General features: G+C 42.9%; 1 protein-coding gene across 1 annotated transcript in view; it reads right to left on the bottom strand.

Annotated features, from left to right (window-relative positions):
- LOC124805498 (protein O-mannosyl-transferase TMTC2-like) overlaps nt 1-16,527 on the bottom strand; it is a 941,575-nt gene that overhangs the window by 643,340 nt on the left and 281,708 nt on the right. Inside the window, exon 3 of the mRNA XM_047266062.1 lies at nt 6,817-7,084. Within this exon, the coding sequence (XP_047122018.1) occupies nt 6,817-7,084 (268 nt within the window). The remainder of the gene's footprint in view (nt 1-6,816; nt 7,085-16,527) is intronic.

Raw genomic sequence — 16,527 nt, 5'->3', positions numbered from 1 at the left:
TACTCTTCAGCATTCTTCTGTAGCACCATATTTCGAAATCTTATATTCTCTTCTTCTCTAAACCATTTATCGTCCACGTTTCACTTCCATACATCGCTACACTCCATACAAATACTTTCAGAAACGACTTCCTTACACTTAAATCTATAATCGATGTTAACAAATTTCTCTTCCTCGGAAACGCTTTCCTTGCCACTGCCAGTCTACATTTTATATCCTCTCCACTTCGACCATCATATTTTGCTCCTCAAATAGCCAAACTCCTTTACTACTTTAAGTGTCTCATTTCCTAATCTAATTCCCTGAGCATCACCCGATTTAATTCGACTACATTTCATTATCCTGGTTTTGCTTTTGTTGATGTTCATCTTATATCCTCATTTCAAGACACTGTCCTTTCCGTTCAACTGCTCTTCCAGCTCCTTTGCTGCCTCCGACAGAATTAAAATGTCATCGGCGAACCTCAGAGTTCTTATTTCTTCTCCATGGATTTTAATTCCTACTCCGAATTTTTCTTTTGTTCCCTTTACTGCTTGCTCAATATACAGATTGAATAACGTCGGGGATAGCCTACAACCCTGTCTCACTCCTTTCCCAACCACTGCTTCCCGTTCATGCCCCTCGACTCTTACAACTGCCATCTGGTTTCTATACAAATTGTAAATAGCCTTTCGCTACCTGTATTTTACCCCTGCCACCTTCAGAATTTGAAAGAGAGTATTCCACTCAACATTGTCAAAAGCTTTCTCTAAGTCCACAAGAAGTCTAGAAACGTAGGTTTGCCTTTCCCTAATCTATTTTCGAAGATAAGTCTTAGGATCAGTATTGCCTCACATGTTCCAACATTTTATACTTCCGTATAACCATGTGAAACCTCCAGAAAAGTCCTTTCTTGTACCGTTCTCCAAATCGCATGTCACATTGGCTTAAATGTCGGTTATGTCGTCGAAGCGTTGATCCTTCTTGTGAATTTATGGGATGCGGTAATTTTTTTTCTGGTAGGCTCCTATTTATAAAACTAAGTTTCATCACTAATGACTTTCCAGAAAAGAACTATACCCGTTTGCGTTCTAGTCATGCTGCGACACGAGTCCCCGCGTCGTTGTTTTTCTTCTGGAGTAAAAGTGTGCAGAATAAATTTTGAACGCACTTTTCTCTCGTTCAAAGCATTCTGGGGAACATACTGAGCACTTGGTTTAGAGATGTTACTCCATTTCGACTTGTGACAAGCGACGCTGACACACCACGGCCAAACATCCACTGCTTAAAACTGCCTGTTCACAACTGATCGAACGCATTTCTCTAGTAGTTACAGCACTGACTTCACGTACACGCCAGGAATGAAAATAGTCTCAGAACTTTTTCGAGGATGGTGTACAGTTTAGGGTGAGGCGTGTTTGTCAGTACGCTTTTGGAAATCGGTCAGAGTGCATCAAGAAAAAGCGAAAGTGATAGAAAGCGAAAGAAATTTAAGTGATAGTTAATCGCCTACGGTACCGAACATATTATTAAGTGGAATTTTAGCGTGTTAACTAATATTAAGATTTAGCAGGATTCCGAAACCTGATATAGGAGATCCTATCAGCGATGAACTAAAATGAAGTACTTAACAATACTTAACAATCGAGCATTCTACAGCATCTTTGAGAGAAAATTGCTGGATATCAACTGCGTTTTTTTTTTTAAATAGGAACCCCCATTTCTTATTACATATTCGTGTAGTACGTAAAGAAATATGGATGTTTTAGTTGGACCACTTTTTTCGCTTTGTGATAGATGGCGCTGTAATAGTCACAAACATACGGTTCACAATTTTAGACGAGCAGTTGGTAACAGGTGTTTTTTTTTAATTAAAATACAGAAAGTAGGTACGTCTGAACATTTTATTTTAGTTGTTCACATGTGATACACGTACCTTTGTGAACTTATTATTTCTGAGAACGCATGCTGTTACTGCGTGATTACCTGTAAATACCACATTTATGCAATAAATGCTCAAAATGATGTCCGTCAACCTCAATGCATTTGACAATACGTGTAACGACATTCCTCACAACAGCGAGTAGTTCGCCTTCCATCATGTTCGCACATGCATTGACAATGCGCTGACCCATGTTGTAAGGTGTTGTCGGTGGATCACGATAGCAAATATCCTTAAACTTTCCCCACAGAAAGAAATCCGGGGACGTCAGATCCGATGAACGTGCGGGCCATGGTATGGTCCTTCGACGACCAATCCACCTGTCATGAAATATGCTGTTCAATACCGCTTCAACCGCACGCGAGCTGTGTGCGGGACATCCATCATGTTGGAAGTACATCGCCATTCTGTCATGCAATGAAACACCTTGTAGTAACATCGGTAGAACATTACGTAGGAAATCAGCATACATTGCACCATATAGATTGCCATCAATTAAATGGGGGCCAATTATCCTTCCTCCCATAATGCCGCACCATACAAAACCCGCCAAGGTCGCTGATGTTCCACTTGTCGCAGGCATCGTGGATTTTCCGTATTCCAGTAGTGCATATTATGCCGGTTTACGTTACCGCTGTTGGTGAATAACGCTTCGTCGCTAAACAGAACGCGTATCATACCGTAATTTCTCTTGTGCCCAGTGGCAGAACTGTACACGACGTTCGAAGTCGTCGCCATGCAACTCCTCGTGCATAGAAATATGGTACGGGTGCAATCGATGTTGATGTAACACTCTCAACACAGACGTTTTTGAGATTCCCGATTCTCGCGCAATTTGTCTGCTACTGATGTGCGGATGAGCCGTGACAGCAGCTAAAACACCTACTTGGGCATCATCATTAGTTGCAGGTCGTGGTTGACGTTTCACATGTGGCTGAACACTTCCTGTTTACTTAAATAACGTAACTATCTGGTGAACGGTCCGGACACTTGGATGATGTCGTGCAGAATACCGAGTAGCATACATAGCACACGCCCGTTGGGCATTTTGATCACAGTAGCCATACATCAACACGATATCGACCTTTCCCGTAATTGGTAAACGGTCCATTTTAAATCGGGTAATGTATCACGAAGCAAATACCGTCCGCACCTGGCAGGATTGTTACGTGATACCACGTACTTATACGTTTGTGACTATTACAGCGCCACGTATCACAAAGCGAAAAAAGTGGTCCAACTAAAACATTTATATCTCTTTACGTACTACACGAATGTGTAATAAAAATGAGGGTTCGTATTAAGAAAAGCGCAGTTGATATCCGTTTGACCTATGGTAGCGCCATCTAACGGGCCAACCATAGCGCCATCTGATTTCCCCCTTCAAGCCATACGAGTTTCGTTCTTTGTAGTTTTTTCATTTGATGCTTATTTCGTGAGATATTTGGCCCCGTCACTATCATAGGACCACCCTGTATATTATTCAGTCGCGTAATCGAGGGTGCGGCAATTCTGCTATGGTACAACATCACATCACAATGCAGAAATAATTTAAAATTAGTTGATGATGCAAGAGCAAAAAATTACCATGACTGATGGATGGGATCCATTGTTCTGTACATAAAGAAGCACCTTGTGCTAAATTTGCAGGCATGGAGCACATGATGAACTTGGTGGTACGAGTAGTAAGTCTTCTGAAGTTGCAAGCATTATTCCGCTGACAATAGCAACAATTTTCGATTACACCTGAAAAAGAATATGGGCACTTCACATATTATTGCAACGTTCGTTGGTTAAGTCAAGGGACATGCCCGAAATGATTTTTCGATTGAAAACCCGCTATAACCCAAATTTTGAAGGATGAAAGATTACAGGAAGGAAATTTGAACATTTGGAATGAACTGTAGACCACACATTTTAAGTGGTATGTGAACTTGACTGCACACTAACCACAGCACGACATTTGAAAGTGGGGAACAATTAATATCTTATTGGATACGGATAAATTTGAAAGGAAAATCGCCTGACAAAAAACACTGTCCATTTATCTAAGCTCACTGGCGTTAAAGAAAACGCAAATTTTGAACAATTCATTCTGGTCTTGAAAGAATTACAAGGATAGTTTCATAAATTTTATGATGACTCTGCCAGTCTCACATCTGTTTTCTAGCTGTTTACAAAGCGGTTTGCCATTTCAATTGAATGCACCACAGCACATGTGCAGATGCGAGATACTGATCTTTAGTGCAATACACATCTAAAAGACAAATTCTTTTAGGTTAAAATTGTCCAGAGTATTCAAATTATTTTCTGTGCTGGTGTAAGTTATCGCCAGCGCACCGGTTGGCAATGATGTAGCGCGAAGATCGATATTAGGCCCTGGATCAAGAACGCCTATCATGTGAGAGGTCGGACACTTACTGACAAGCAACAAACCACCAACGCCCTCTATACAGCACGTATATAGGCCGCCGCCGCTGACCACAGTTTCTCGCTGCCTCACGACTGACTCAGGCTACGACAGTGCATAGCGACCAGATGGAGACTAACAGCGAGACTAAGTTCCTAATAGCAAGATTACCGATACTGTCTGCAAGAGAACTATTATGGATGAGCTTGTGCCACAACACATGGACTCTATTAAAGTTAAGTAGCAGCTATCTCTTTATGTAAATAAAGGACCATGTTAGTCCACGTGTGCATTTGTGTTGTAGAAAGAGCATACTAGCCCCCCATAATAACATCCTCTCCCTTGCTTCCTACGGTACTAGACTCTACAATGGGTCAAGGATACTACATTTTATTCGCCAAGAGTGATGACGTTGTGAACGTGATAAAATATTTCGATTAAAGTATGTGTGTTAAAGGCTTTTTTCGATTATGAAAGTAAAAAAGTCACAATTATGTGGCAACATGAGTGCAAAAAATCGGTGAAATTGTCTTTGTCTGTCCATATGTCGACTGTTGGTACCAGATAAAAACTATATCACCTCTTCAGTGCGAGAAAATTAACAAAAGTAACACTGCAAATTTCGTTTTTCGTTATCTATGTTGTTGAGAAATACACTACTGGCCATTAAATTGCTACACCACGAAGATCACGTGCTACAGATCCGAAATTTAACCGGCAGGAAGAAGATGCTGTGATATGCAAATGATTAGCTTTTCAGAGCATTTACACAAGGTTGGTGCCGGTGGCGACACCTACAACGTGCTGACGTGAGGAACGTTTCCAACCGATTTCTCATACACAAACAGCAGTTGACCGGCGTTGCCTGGTGAAACGTTGTGATACCTCGTGTAAGGAGGAGAAATGCATACCATCACGTTTTCGACTTTGATAAAGGTCGGATTGGAGCCCATCGCGATTGCGGTTTATCGTACCGCACCATTACTGCTCGCGTTGGTCGAGATCCAGTGACTGTTAGCAGAATATGGAATCGGGGCTTCGGGAAGGTAATACAGAACGCCGTACTGGATCCAACGGCCTCGTATGACTAGCAGTCGGGATGACAGGCATCTTATCCGCAGCAGAATGGCTGTAACGGATCGTGCAAGCACGTCTCGATCCCTGAGTCAAGAGATCAAGAGATGGGGACGTTTGCAAGACAAGAAACATCTGCACGAACAGTTCGACGATGTTTGCAGCAGCATGGACTATCTGCTCGGAGACCATGGCTGCGGTTACTCTTGACGCTTTATCACAGACAGGAGCGCCTGCGATGGTGTACTCAACGACGAACCTGGGTGCACGAATGACAAAAACGTCATTTTTTCGGATGGGCTAATGGCTCTGAGTAGTATGGGACTTAACATCTGTGGTCATCAGTCCCCTAAAACTTAGAACTACTTAAACCTAACCAACCTAAGGACATCACACACATCCATGCCCGAGGCAGGATTCGAACCTGCGACCGGAGCGGTAACGCGGTTCCAGACTGAAGTTTCTAGATCGCACGGCCACACCGGCCGGCTTTTTCGGATGAATCCAGGTTTTGTTTACAGCATCATGATGGTCGCATCCGTATTTGGCGACATCGTGGTGAACGCATATTGGAAGCGTGTACTCGTCATCGCCATACAGGCGTGTCACCCGGCGTGATGGTATGGCGTGCCATTGGTTACACGTCTCGGTGACCTCTTGTTCGCATTGACGGCACTTTGAACAGTGGACGCTACATTTCAGATGTGTTACGACCCGTGGCTCTACGCTTCATTCGATCCCTGCGAAACCCTACAATTCAGCAGGATAATGCACGACCACATGTTTCAGGTCCTGTACGGGCCTTTATGGATACAGAAAATGTTCGACTGCTGCCTTGACCAGCACATTCTCTAGATCTGTCACCAATTGAAAACGTGTGGTCAATGGTGGCCGAGCAATTGGCTCGTCACAATACGTGAGTCACTACTCTTGATGAACTGTGGTATCGTGTTGAAGCTGCATGGGCAGCTGTGCCTGTACACGCCATCCAAGCTCTGTTTGACTCAAAGCCCAGGCGTATCAAGGCCGTTATTACGGCCAGAGGTGGTTTTTCTGGGTACTGATTTCTCAGGATCTATGCACCCAAACTGCGTGAAATGTAATCACATGTGAGTTCTAGTATATTTGTCCAATGAATACCCGTTTATCATCTGCATTTCTTCTTGGTGTAGCAATTTTAATGGCCAGTAGTGTATGTCGTATGCAGTGCGACTGCAGTGCTATTTAAACGTAGCTGGTTCTCTGTTTCCCCGCGTCCATTCCTTACGTTCAGACAGCCTGGCATGGTGGAGGGATGGAGGGGGGGAGGTGTGGGGTGGGGCGAAAGAGCTGTGGCAGTCGTGCCAGCGCACGGCTCGCGAGCCGAAACCTCGGCCGCCCCTGAAGTGCCTGTGCTTCGGCGCGCACTCACCGTGGCGTCGGCGGCGAGCAGGGCGCGCGCCCAGCGCACGACGGCGGCGGTGGCGGCGGCGTGCAGCGCCACGTTGCTCAGGTGGAAGCCGGCGGGCCGCAGCCGCCACAGCGCCGCGTCCAGCCGGAAGCTGAGCACGGCCAGCGGCCGGTAGGAGCCGTGCGAGCCCGCGTGCTGCAGCGGCGTGCCCCAGAAGTCGTGCCGCCACACGCGCCACCACCACTCCGCGCCGCCGCCCACCACATCCTCGTTCGTCAGGATCGCGCGGCTGCCGAAGATGACCAACCTCAGTATCCAGCCTTACTTTAATAAACACGTCAATCACTACTATAAGGAAGGCAGGCAAGTTTTTGCACAAACTTGACAACCAGTAATAATTTCTTTCATAATGTGGGGACACAATTGACCCGTGCTAAAATTGCTGTTTTGAAGAGCGCGCCGCAGCGCGTAGTGTGAACCAGTCGCCCTCCGTTTCTGGCGGTGGCGCCGCTGTGGCAATCGTAGCTTTGGTGTCTCCCTCTGGTGGCAAAGGGGAAATGTTGCCTGTTCACGTGCATTTAAGGGGCGGTATGAGCTCGCCAGTCACCCTCCTTACCCTCTCCCAAGGTGGCTTCCACCAGCTCCCCCTCCCTGATGATGTCCTCCTTCCCTCCATCTACCTCTCCTATCAACTTTGACCCTGCCCCACCCCCCACTTCCGGTGTCCTTTCCTTTAGGCACCCTCCCTCCCTTCTCTTCCCTTCCCTTCTCTTTCCTTTTCCCCCGTCCCCTCCCTCCACCCCTCTTCCCCCGGGCTTCCCCTCCCCCTTCCTCCCTCCCCCCTATCCCTCCTGCCCGTGGCATCTCTGCTCTCCCCTCTCGCTCTCCCACTCCCCTTCCTCCTCTTCCTCTCTTGGCAGGTCCCCGGACTCGCACACGCATAGTGAACATTCGCGCGCCGGAGGTCATCGCCATTAGTGTCTCGTGTGTGTGCCTTCGTTTGTGTTTAGTGTTTGTTCGCCGAAACGCCGCCACTGTTCACGTGTACCATCGCCATCATCCCTGTTTTGTGCGCCGTGTCAACTAGTGTCAGTGATGTTTTTCTCGTCAGGCGTGTACGGCTCCGTGTTTTTTGTTTTTTGGTGTCTACATTGTTTTGCCCGCCATTTTTGATTGTATTCTCTGTGTCCCCTCTATTTATTACTTATTGTAAATCTCAAGGCTGAAGAGCGGCGTACTCAGCTGCTGACAGCCCGCCTTGTGTAAGGTGATAAAAATCACAATAAAGAACAAAAAAAAAAAAAAACTCGCCAGTCGGTCAGTCTGGGTGAGTCTGGAGTCAGTCTGGGGTCAGTCTCTCGTCCCCAGCTTGCTAGTCTGTCTCTCGTCCGCATTGGTTAGGCAGTTAGTGTGTCTTTCGTTCGGAGTGCTAGTATGCCTGTCGTTCGGATCACCATTTAAAGCCAGCAAAAGGAGAGTCTTTCCACTCCGCCAGTAAGAGAACTCAGCGAGTGGTCGCCCGGTCGGGGCTTAGTTCCTGCATCTGACAAGGGGCGGCCGCCAATTGTGAAATTCAGATTCGATTCATACTGCGCATAATAGAAGCTCATGGCCAGAGGTGTAATGTGGCAAAGCACCAAGATGCACTTCTCAGCCGTTGTCGAGAAAATCGACAGTTAAAAGAAACCGTTGCGGTGAAATACTCTCTACGATGACTAATTTTAATACATCGTCGTGGCGCAGCGGTAAGCGCTCGGGTTCATTATCCGAAGGTCGCCGGATCGAATCTCGCGCCATGCAAACTTTTTTTTTTTTTTTAGTATTTGTTTTTTGTAATTTTAATGTCGCCGGATCGAATCTCGCGCCATGCAACCTTTTTTTTTAGTAGTTGTTTTTTGTAATTTTAATGTGTATATACACACAATAATTCCCGGCAATCAGTTGCAACAATTATGCATATAATAAGTTGTTGAAAGTCGTTTCTCGTGGAAAAACTGGCGACTTCGAACATCATTATGTTTTCCGCAAACAAAGTTGTATTTCACAAATGTTGTTAATTGTCTTCATAATGTTAACCACGTATAGTTAACGGAAGACGTAGAAACGATATTCCGAAACGAATACGTGTAGCGTAAGTCAAACGTTCGAATTAGAACAGAGACCCCACGAACACAAATTTGCTGTGGCAGGTATGAAATATAAACTCCGTTACTCGCTCGTTACACTTGAAGGACAGATGTTGAATGGGCCGGGACGAGCAGCCGCATAACAGCGTAGTTGCTTGCTAACTTCGAAAGAAGGTAGATGCGGTCCCTAGCGCAACTTATAAAATCAGTGCGGACGGGAGAGCTTTGGTACACCCTGTTAAATAATCGGAAAAATGGAGGCGGTACAATTGGAGAGCGATCCGCCTTCACCAACATGCATAAGCAATTCATTAATAGTTATATATATATAATTTGAATTACAAAAAACTAATAAAAAAATTGCATGGCGCGAGATTTGATCTGGCGACCTTCGGATTACGAACCCGAGCACGAGCCACGACGCTGTAGAGAATTATTAATCGTAGAGAGTATTTCATCGCAACGGTTTCTTGTAACTGTCGATTTTCTCGACAACGGCTGAGAAGTGCATCTTGGTGCTTTGCCACATTACGCCTCTGGCCATGAGCTTTTATTATGCGCAGTATGAATCGAATCTGAATTTCACAATTGGCGGCCTCCCCTTGTGAGTCTGCGCGTTAGGCCGCCAGTCTGCTCGAGTTTGCTCAGGCAATGGTCATTGGCGGTTGGATCGGTCGGTTGGTCGGTCGCGCACTGAGTCACAAGATGACTTGTCCGTCTTCAGCGTCGGCGCATGTAAGGTCGCCACGTGAATCCAGTGGGCCGCGGCGTATAGCGAGGGGTAGTGGCTTCGCGGTCGACATGAGAGCAACAGGAGTCAACCCACGACATCAATCTGGCAGGTGCGAGCTGCGACGCCGTGAGACGGGAGGTCGGCGCGCCTTCCTGCGTCCGTTGAAGCGGTTGGTAGCGGACGGTTCGGGAGAGCGATTTGGGGGTGCTGCACCAGGTCTTCTCGATAAATCCCAGTTTATTAAAAGTTAAGTGATTGGTGATATGTTGTGTGATTTACTCTTGTTAAATTCTACTTGTTTTCTTGGTCAGTCTCTCGTCCCCAGCTTGCTCGTCTGTCTCTCGTCCGCATTTATTAGGCAGTTAGTGTCCGTCTGTCGTTCGGAGCTGCCTCTGTCATGTTTGTCGTATTTGGTGTGTTAACGAATTTATTGCCTGGAGTGTAACGGCCCAATTCCTGAAACGTGTTTTGATTTTACCTGTCATCTTGAGAGGCGGTATCTGTGTACTGTAGAGCATCTTAACTTGCACGGCCAACCCTGTAGAATTTTATATAATATTGCATGTCATGGGATTTCATTTAAATGATCATTTTAGTATATAAAGTTGCCACCCTTTCACCATAAGACTTTTCTTAGAAGTTAAAATCAAGTTGCACCTTCGGTGGCAAAGTTAATATTTTAATTTTCAGTGATTTGTACCATTTCCATCCCTCCTACAGGAGGCATAATTTGTGTGCTTGTGTAAATTGTTAAAACTTTTAGTTTCAGTAATATGGTGCGTTGCAGATTTGCACCAGTGTAGTCTTTTAGAGGCTGTTGTGGGCGGTCGTAACTACGGCCGTGTCAACAGGGAGCGGCAAGGTTCTCTGCCCGAAAGCTCATACAGTCAAAACTTCTTTCTTTTTGCCTCTTAATAAATTGTAACTTGATATTTAGAGGGTGCTTTCTGATTATAATTTTAAATTTTTTTAAAATTCTTTTAGGCACTATTAAAGTGAATAAAATTCCCATTTGTTAAAAGGAATTTGATTATGACTTCATCAGTTACTCCCTGGCAACTACTTCCATGTATACATAATGTGATTAAATGTGTTAATGTTCTTGATGAATCGCTAGTAAATAAAATATATTCTTAACAATATTCTTTGAAAATAAATCACGGTTCAACAGTCGTAATATATTTCTTTTAAGTCATTACCGCCATTAGACTGTTTTTTATTGGCAGTGTTACATTTACAAGATCATGATTTCTGCTTTACAATGCTATTACCAAGTGTTTTAATGTTATACAGTGCCTAAGATGGCATACTGTCGTGTTTAAAATACGCTATTAGACTCACTGTCTAAGGGTCAATATTTCTGGTAAAAGCCTACTGTTTTGTTTTATCACTGAGTATACCATCTTGACTACTATAACATGTAAATAAGATTTATAGCATCAAGATTGCGACCATATGTATAAATAGCACGGTGCACTCACATTTGTAATTGTATCTCATAAACCATTAACAAATACTAGGATATCTCTACCCTTTACATTATGTTCTATTGCAATGTGCTGTTTAACATGAAACCGTTTGATTCTTTTATTTGCTTAAATGCTTTGATGTAGAAGACATGGTTCACATACCTGTGTTATTTGCACTTATTCGAAAGTAATGTTCCACCACATATAACAGGATTTACATGCCTGATGATACGTACATCATAAATATCGCATCAAACCTCACTACTTAATTAATGAGTGAGTAGAATAAGTAATTGCACTGTATATTAATTCTGAATTGAGGCAAAATTACACAACTTAGAGATGGCAATGTGTTAATCTCACGTACAAAGCTCTATATTTACCTACTAAAGTGTACTTGAAACAACGTCAAAGAGTAGCTGGACTGTTATACTTATGGATGCAGCGAATATTATCGACAGGTTTGTTACTGTTTATATTTATGAGCAGACAACTTCATTATATACTAAGATAAACAGCTACTGCAAAGATGTAACAACTACCAAAGAAAATAAATTGCTCGTAACCTTTCCTATCCTACCGGACACTGAGTCCAAAGATTAAAAGAAAAAGTCACCTGTTTGTAACAGGAATTTCTATGACCAAGACAATTTGACACTTAGCCAAATGTCATAAAAAAAAGAGTGAAGATGGTATACTCAGTGATAAAGCAGTAGCCTTTTACCAGAAATATTGACCCTTAGACAGTGTGTCTAATAGTTTATTTTAAATACGACAGTATGCCATCTTAGTCACTGTATAACATTAAAACACTTGATAATGGCATTGTAAAGCCGAAATCATGATTGTCTAAATCTAACACTGCAAAAACAAAAAAAATCTAATGGCGGTACTGACTTTGAAGAAAAAATGACAGCCAGTACTTATGTGTAACAAAGCAAGGTGTAGAAATGTTCTACTTGTTTTTACACCAACCCTGATACATTTTTCGCCTTTTTCTGGTCACTTTATACACGTGATGAACATACGGTGTAGTAGCTGCTACCTGTGGCTGTGCTCGCATGAGAGTTATTTCGTTATGATGAGTGATTAAGTAAGTTGTTGTACATGCAATATTGTCAGCTGCCCTTATGTGTCTGCCTGTTCTAGTAAGCACCGCTAGTGACGTGAGCCCACCAATTTCCTCCCCCAGCACGCTACTCCACCACCCCAACGCTCCATGCATCGGCATGCATAATGTCACTACTGAGTGTTGAGGGGCAGGAGTGCACATCTATGAGTTGTGCTGCTGAAGTATCTATGCACTGTACTACTGAAGTAACTACACATCATACAATGTGGACATTGTGCAACAAATGTAACAATATTTCAACACAGTTTGTGTTCACGAAAAAAATGTCTGTCCTCAATTTCACACTCTTAGACGTCGACTTGCTTTTATATGTTTCGTTATTTATTACTTTCTAAACTAGCTGTTGTTCTTCCTCAGGGTTCAAACTGTCTCCATACCTAATTTAATAGAAATTTTTGCCGCAGTTTAGTCGTGAAAACATAACAGACAGCATATTTACAAATGTGATACAGTTCAGACGTCAAAGCGTAAATAACTCTTAAAAAAAGTAAGTGTACAGACCTCGGATTAGTCAGTCTGCATTAGTCTGTATTTGTCTGCTCCTGTCTGTACCAGTCTACATTAGGCTGTACCAGTCCTTAGTCAAGTTTCAGTCTGCGCCTAATAAGATTATCGTATTCCTGTACATAGCCATGAAGATAAATGAATAAACACTTTGTCAAGTACCAGAGATATGTGACAATAAGATTAACGTACCAAGACCAAAGGAACTTCAGATTGTCAATTGTACACAGCATCCAGACTCAAGTTACGTAATGTCTATGATTTTTATTATTTTAATAAATGTGTGTGAAAATTAATCAAGTTCTGTTTAAAGTTGGTCACCGTCAATCTGCTACTCTAAGCGTGCAAGTGGCATTTCTATCGTCTGACCTAACGCCAGAAGATAAACACGCCACGATAAGACGACGAGACATATTGCTGACACTCGCCTACTTCGTTACAGCGACAAGTCAAATAATCTGATGGTGTGTGTACCGAAGGTCTTACAGTACGCACACCACAATTGCGATGTCATTTTCTCTGTTATCCGATTTTGATGAAATAAAGCCTGTACGTTTTCACAAGCTACGCTCATGTTATTTGTAGAAGTGCCATGAGAATTCGTCTAGTAGTTTTGGAGATTAGCTTATTCAAAACAGACAAGCACGACAGTTTTACAGTTCTAAAATTTATTATTCACAAAGTATTTTACGTGCCACTAATAATGATGGGGTGAATAGTTTGGGTATATGTATTTTACTTAAAGATCGTTTCAACATTCACAATACCCAAAATGATATGCACTTGAATAATTCGAACCCGCTAAAACCCATTTCTTTTACGATTGACATACCTTATTTGAAAACCCTCCTTCTCCTCTTTCTCAAAAGCATTTTGTCTTTTCCAAAAACGAAGTATTTCGAAAGTTATTCATAATCGAAGTTATCATGTTGTAGTATGTTAGAATTTATAAATGTTATTCGTTCCATATTTCGGAGCCACAGTTTTGTAGCCCTGATTCTTCTGAAACCGGCAGTATACAGTTTTACCAAAATAACTTGTAATTTCAGTTTCGAGAAAATTCTTGGTGGGTTCTGATCATCAAATTGTACACTCTAAATTACACTCCATTAAACTGTTCTGGTAGTTTTTGCCAGTTTTAGATTACATAGTTTTCAGTTAATAAGATCCTTCTCTACAATATATATGTGTTCCCTATTATCCACGTATCTCACATTAGTGTTGGATTTATAATTAAACTGTAATTTGAATTTTTCCCAAAACTTCTGTTGGTTAGTCTATATATATACCAGACATGCACAAAACCAAGGGCAGCCGGGGTTTGGCGACCATTGTGTACAGTTACTATGTTGTTAAGATTCGTATTCAGTGAGGCTCGTCACTATTACGATTACTGACTGCCACTTGTAGACCTTACGTTAGTGTATATGGCGCTGACGTGGTGTTAAGAGACTCGTATATTTTTAAATTAATGCACAAGTTGAGACACAATGAATTTAAATGAACTAGAACCTAAATTCAGCTGTGTTGTTACAAGTTTTTTTTGGTAATCATTAAAAGCATTTGTTTAGAAACTAACGACGAAAAAAAAAAGAAAGGGAAAAACGATCTGGAAAACTTCTGAGGCGGCGAAATAAACGGGACAGTAACCTTATAGGTATTTATGTTTCCAAAATGTCAAAGACAGGCTGCGATTGTGCTTGGATGGCCAAACGAAGTGTACGGTGCACTTCATCACTGGATGGAGTCCTTAACACCGTTCACCCGCACAAAGCAGGAGACGGGCAAAAGCTCTCTGCGACAGCGGGGAAGTAGGGCCTTCTGAACATGTGGTGCTGGAATGTAATCTACACCAAATAGAAAGGGGGAACAGACTGGATGTTTTGAACTTTGACAGAATTGCTCAACAGCAGAATGATGGAAGTTACTGAACTCTGTTGCCAATAGAATAGTAAGATCGCTGCATTAAGAGTTTTATAATAGCGAACATAGGAATGCTGATTCTGGAGTAAGGGGCAATACCCCAGATAACGAAAGGGGAAAATATCAACGACGTTTGGAGCGCATGTATACAAGAGGAACAGCAGAAGCAGAACCACCTCGAAAGGGAGTTCAACAGGGGAACAGTGAGTAGGAGGGCTGATCAGAGATGATAGTAATGAGTCGGAATGGAATACTGATGAGTAGGCTAATTACTGACACAATGTGTTCATTTAAAGTGCCGAACTGTTTAAATTGCACAAAGACATAAGAAACTAAATGATAATGTGAGGGTTTAGGCGCTGCCGAGCCATGAAGAATCATTTGGCAGTAGCTCGGTATAGGGATAAACATAAATGTAGACATATACATGGGCAGCAGTCTTGAGCAAATCCAATACTACTGAATACTATTTAACAGAGCAGGGACGTAGGGTCCTAAAATGGTGGATTTTTCTTTCACTTTTACTTCACAATTCTTACTTTCCTTTACTAGGTTTTTTTGTTAGTAAGTCAGTAGAAGTATGACTCTTGATGTTTAATATTCTGCTGGGTGTTTCACTATAATAATTAAAGACGAAATGAGAGTGTGAAAGTCAACGAAACAAGAAAATAATCCTAATAAATATAGGTCCTGAAACAATGGTTTCCCAAACACGACATATGCACAAGTGCAGTCAGGTTCAACACTGTTAACGTCCAAGCCCACTTTTATGGTGTAGGATGCGTGTGTGGTAGGTGCATGGTGGTGCGTTGTCACACATTCATGCTGTTGTTCCGGAATACGCAGCACGAATCTCTCACAGCTAGTTTATCGGTCGTGGCTCGCCAGTAATATAAGAGTCCCAGAACTCCTGACTTGAACCCATTAGACTTTTTTGTGTGGGGATATTTAAAAGCTTATCTGTATTGCAGCCCTGCTGATTGTCTCGATGAACTCAGGGAACGCGTTGTGGATGGTTCTCTACATCTACATCCATACTCCGCAAGCCACCTGTCAGTGGGTGGCGGAGGGTACCTCTATCGGATCTCCCTTCTATTCCAGTCTCGTATTGTTGGTGGAAAGAAAGATTGTCGGTAGGCCTGTGTGTGGGATCTGATCTCTCTGATTTTATCCTCATGGTCTCTTCGCGAGATATACGTAACAGGGAGCAATATGCTGCTTGACTCCTCGGTGGAGGTATGTTCTCGAAATTTCAACAAAAGCCCGTACCGAGCTACTGAGCGTCTCTGTTGCAGAGTCTTCCACTGGAGTTTATCTATCATCTCCGTAACGCTTTCGCGATTACTAAATGATCCTGTAACGAAGCGCGCTGCTCTCCGTTGGATCTTCTCTATCTCTTCTATCAATCCTATCTGGTACGGATCCCACGCTCCTGAGTAGTATTCAAGCAGTGGGCGAACAAGCGTACTGTAACCTACTTCCTTTGTTTTCGGATTGCGTTTCCTTAGGATTCTTCCAATGAATCTCAGTCTGGCATCTGCTTTACCGACGATCAACTTTATAAGATCATTCCGTTTTAAATAACTCCAAATGCCTACTCCCAGATAATTTATGGAATTAACTGCTTCCAGTTGCTGACCTGCTATATTGTAGCTAAATGATGAGGGATCTTTCTTTCTATGTATTCGCAGCACATTACACTTGTCTACATAGAGATTAAATTGCCATTCCCTGCACCATGCGTCAATTCGTTGCAGATCCTCCTGCATTTAAGTACAATTTTCCATTGTTACAACCTCTCGATATAGTACAGCATCATCCGAAAAAAGCCTCAGTGAACTTCCG

Source organism: Schistocerca piceifrons, chromosome 7 (assembly GCF_021461385.2).
Source record: "Schistocerca piceifrons isolate TAMUIC-IGC-003096 chromosome 7, iqSchPice1.1, whole genome shotgun sequence".
In the NCBI taxonomy this organism is placed as follows: Eukaryota; Metazoa; Arthropoda; class Insecta; order Orthoptera; family Acrididae; genus Schistocerca; species Schistocerca piceifrons.
This window is presented reverse-complemented; position numbering and strand designations above follow the sequence as displayed.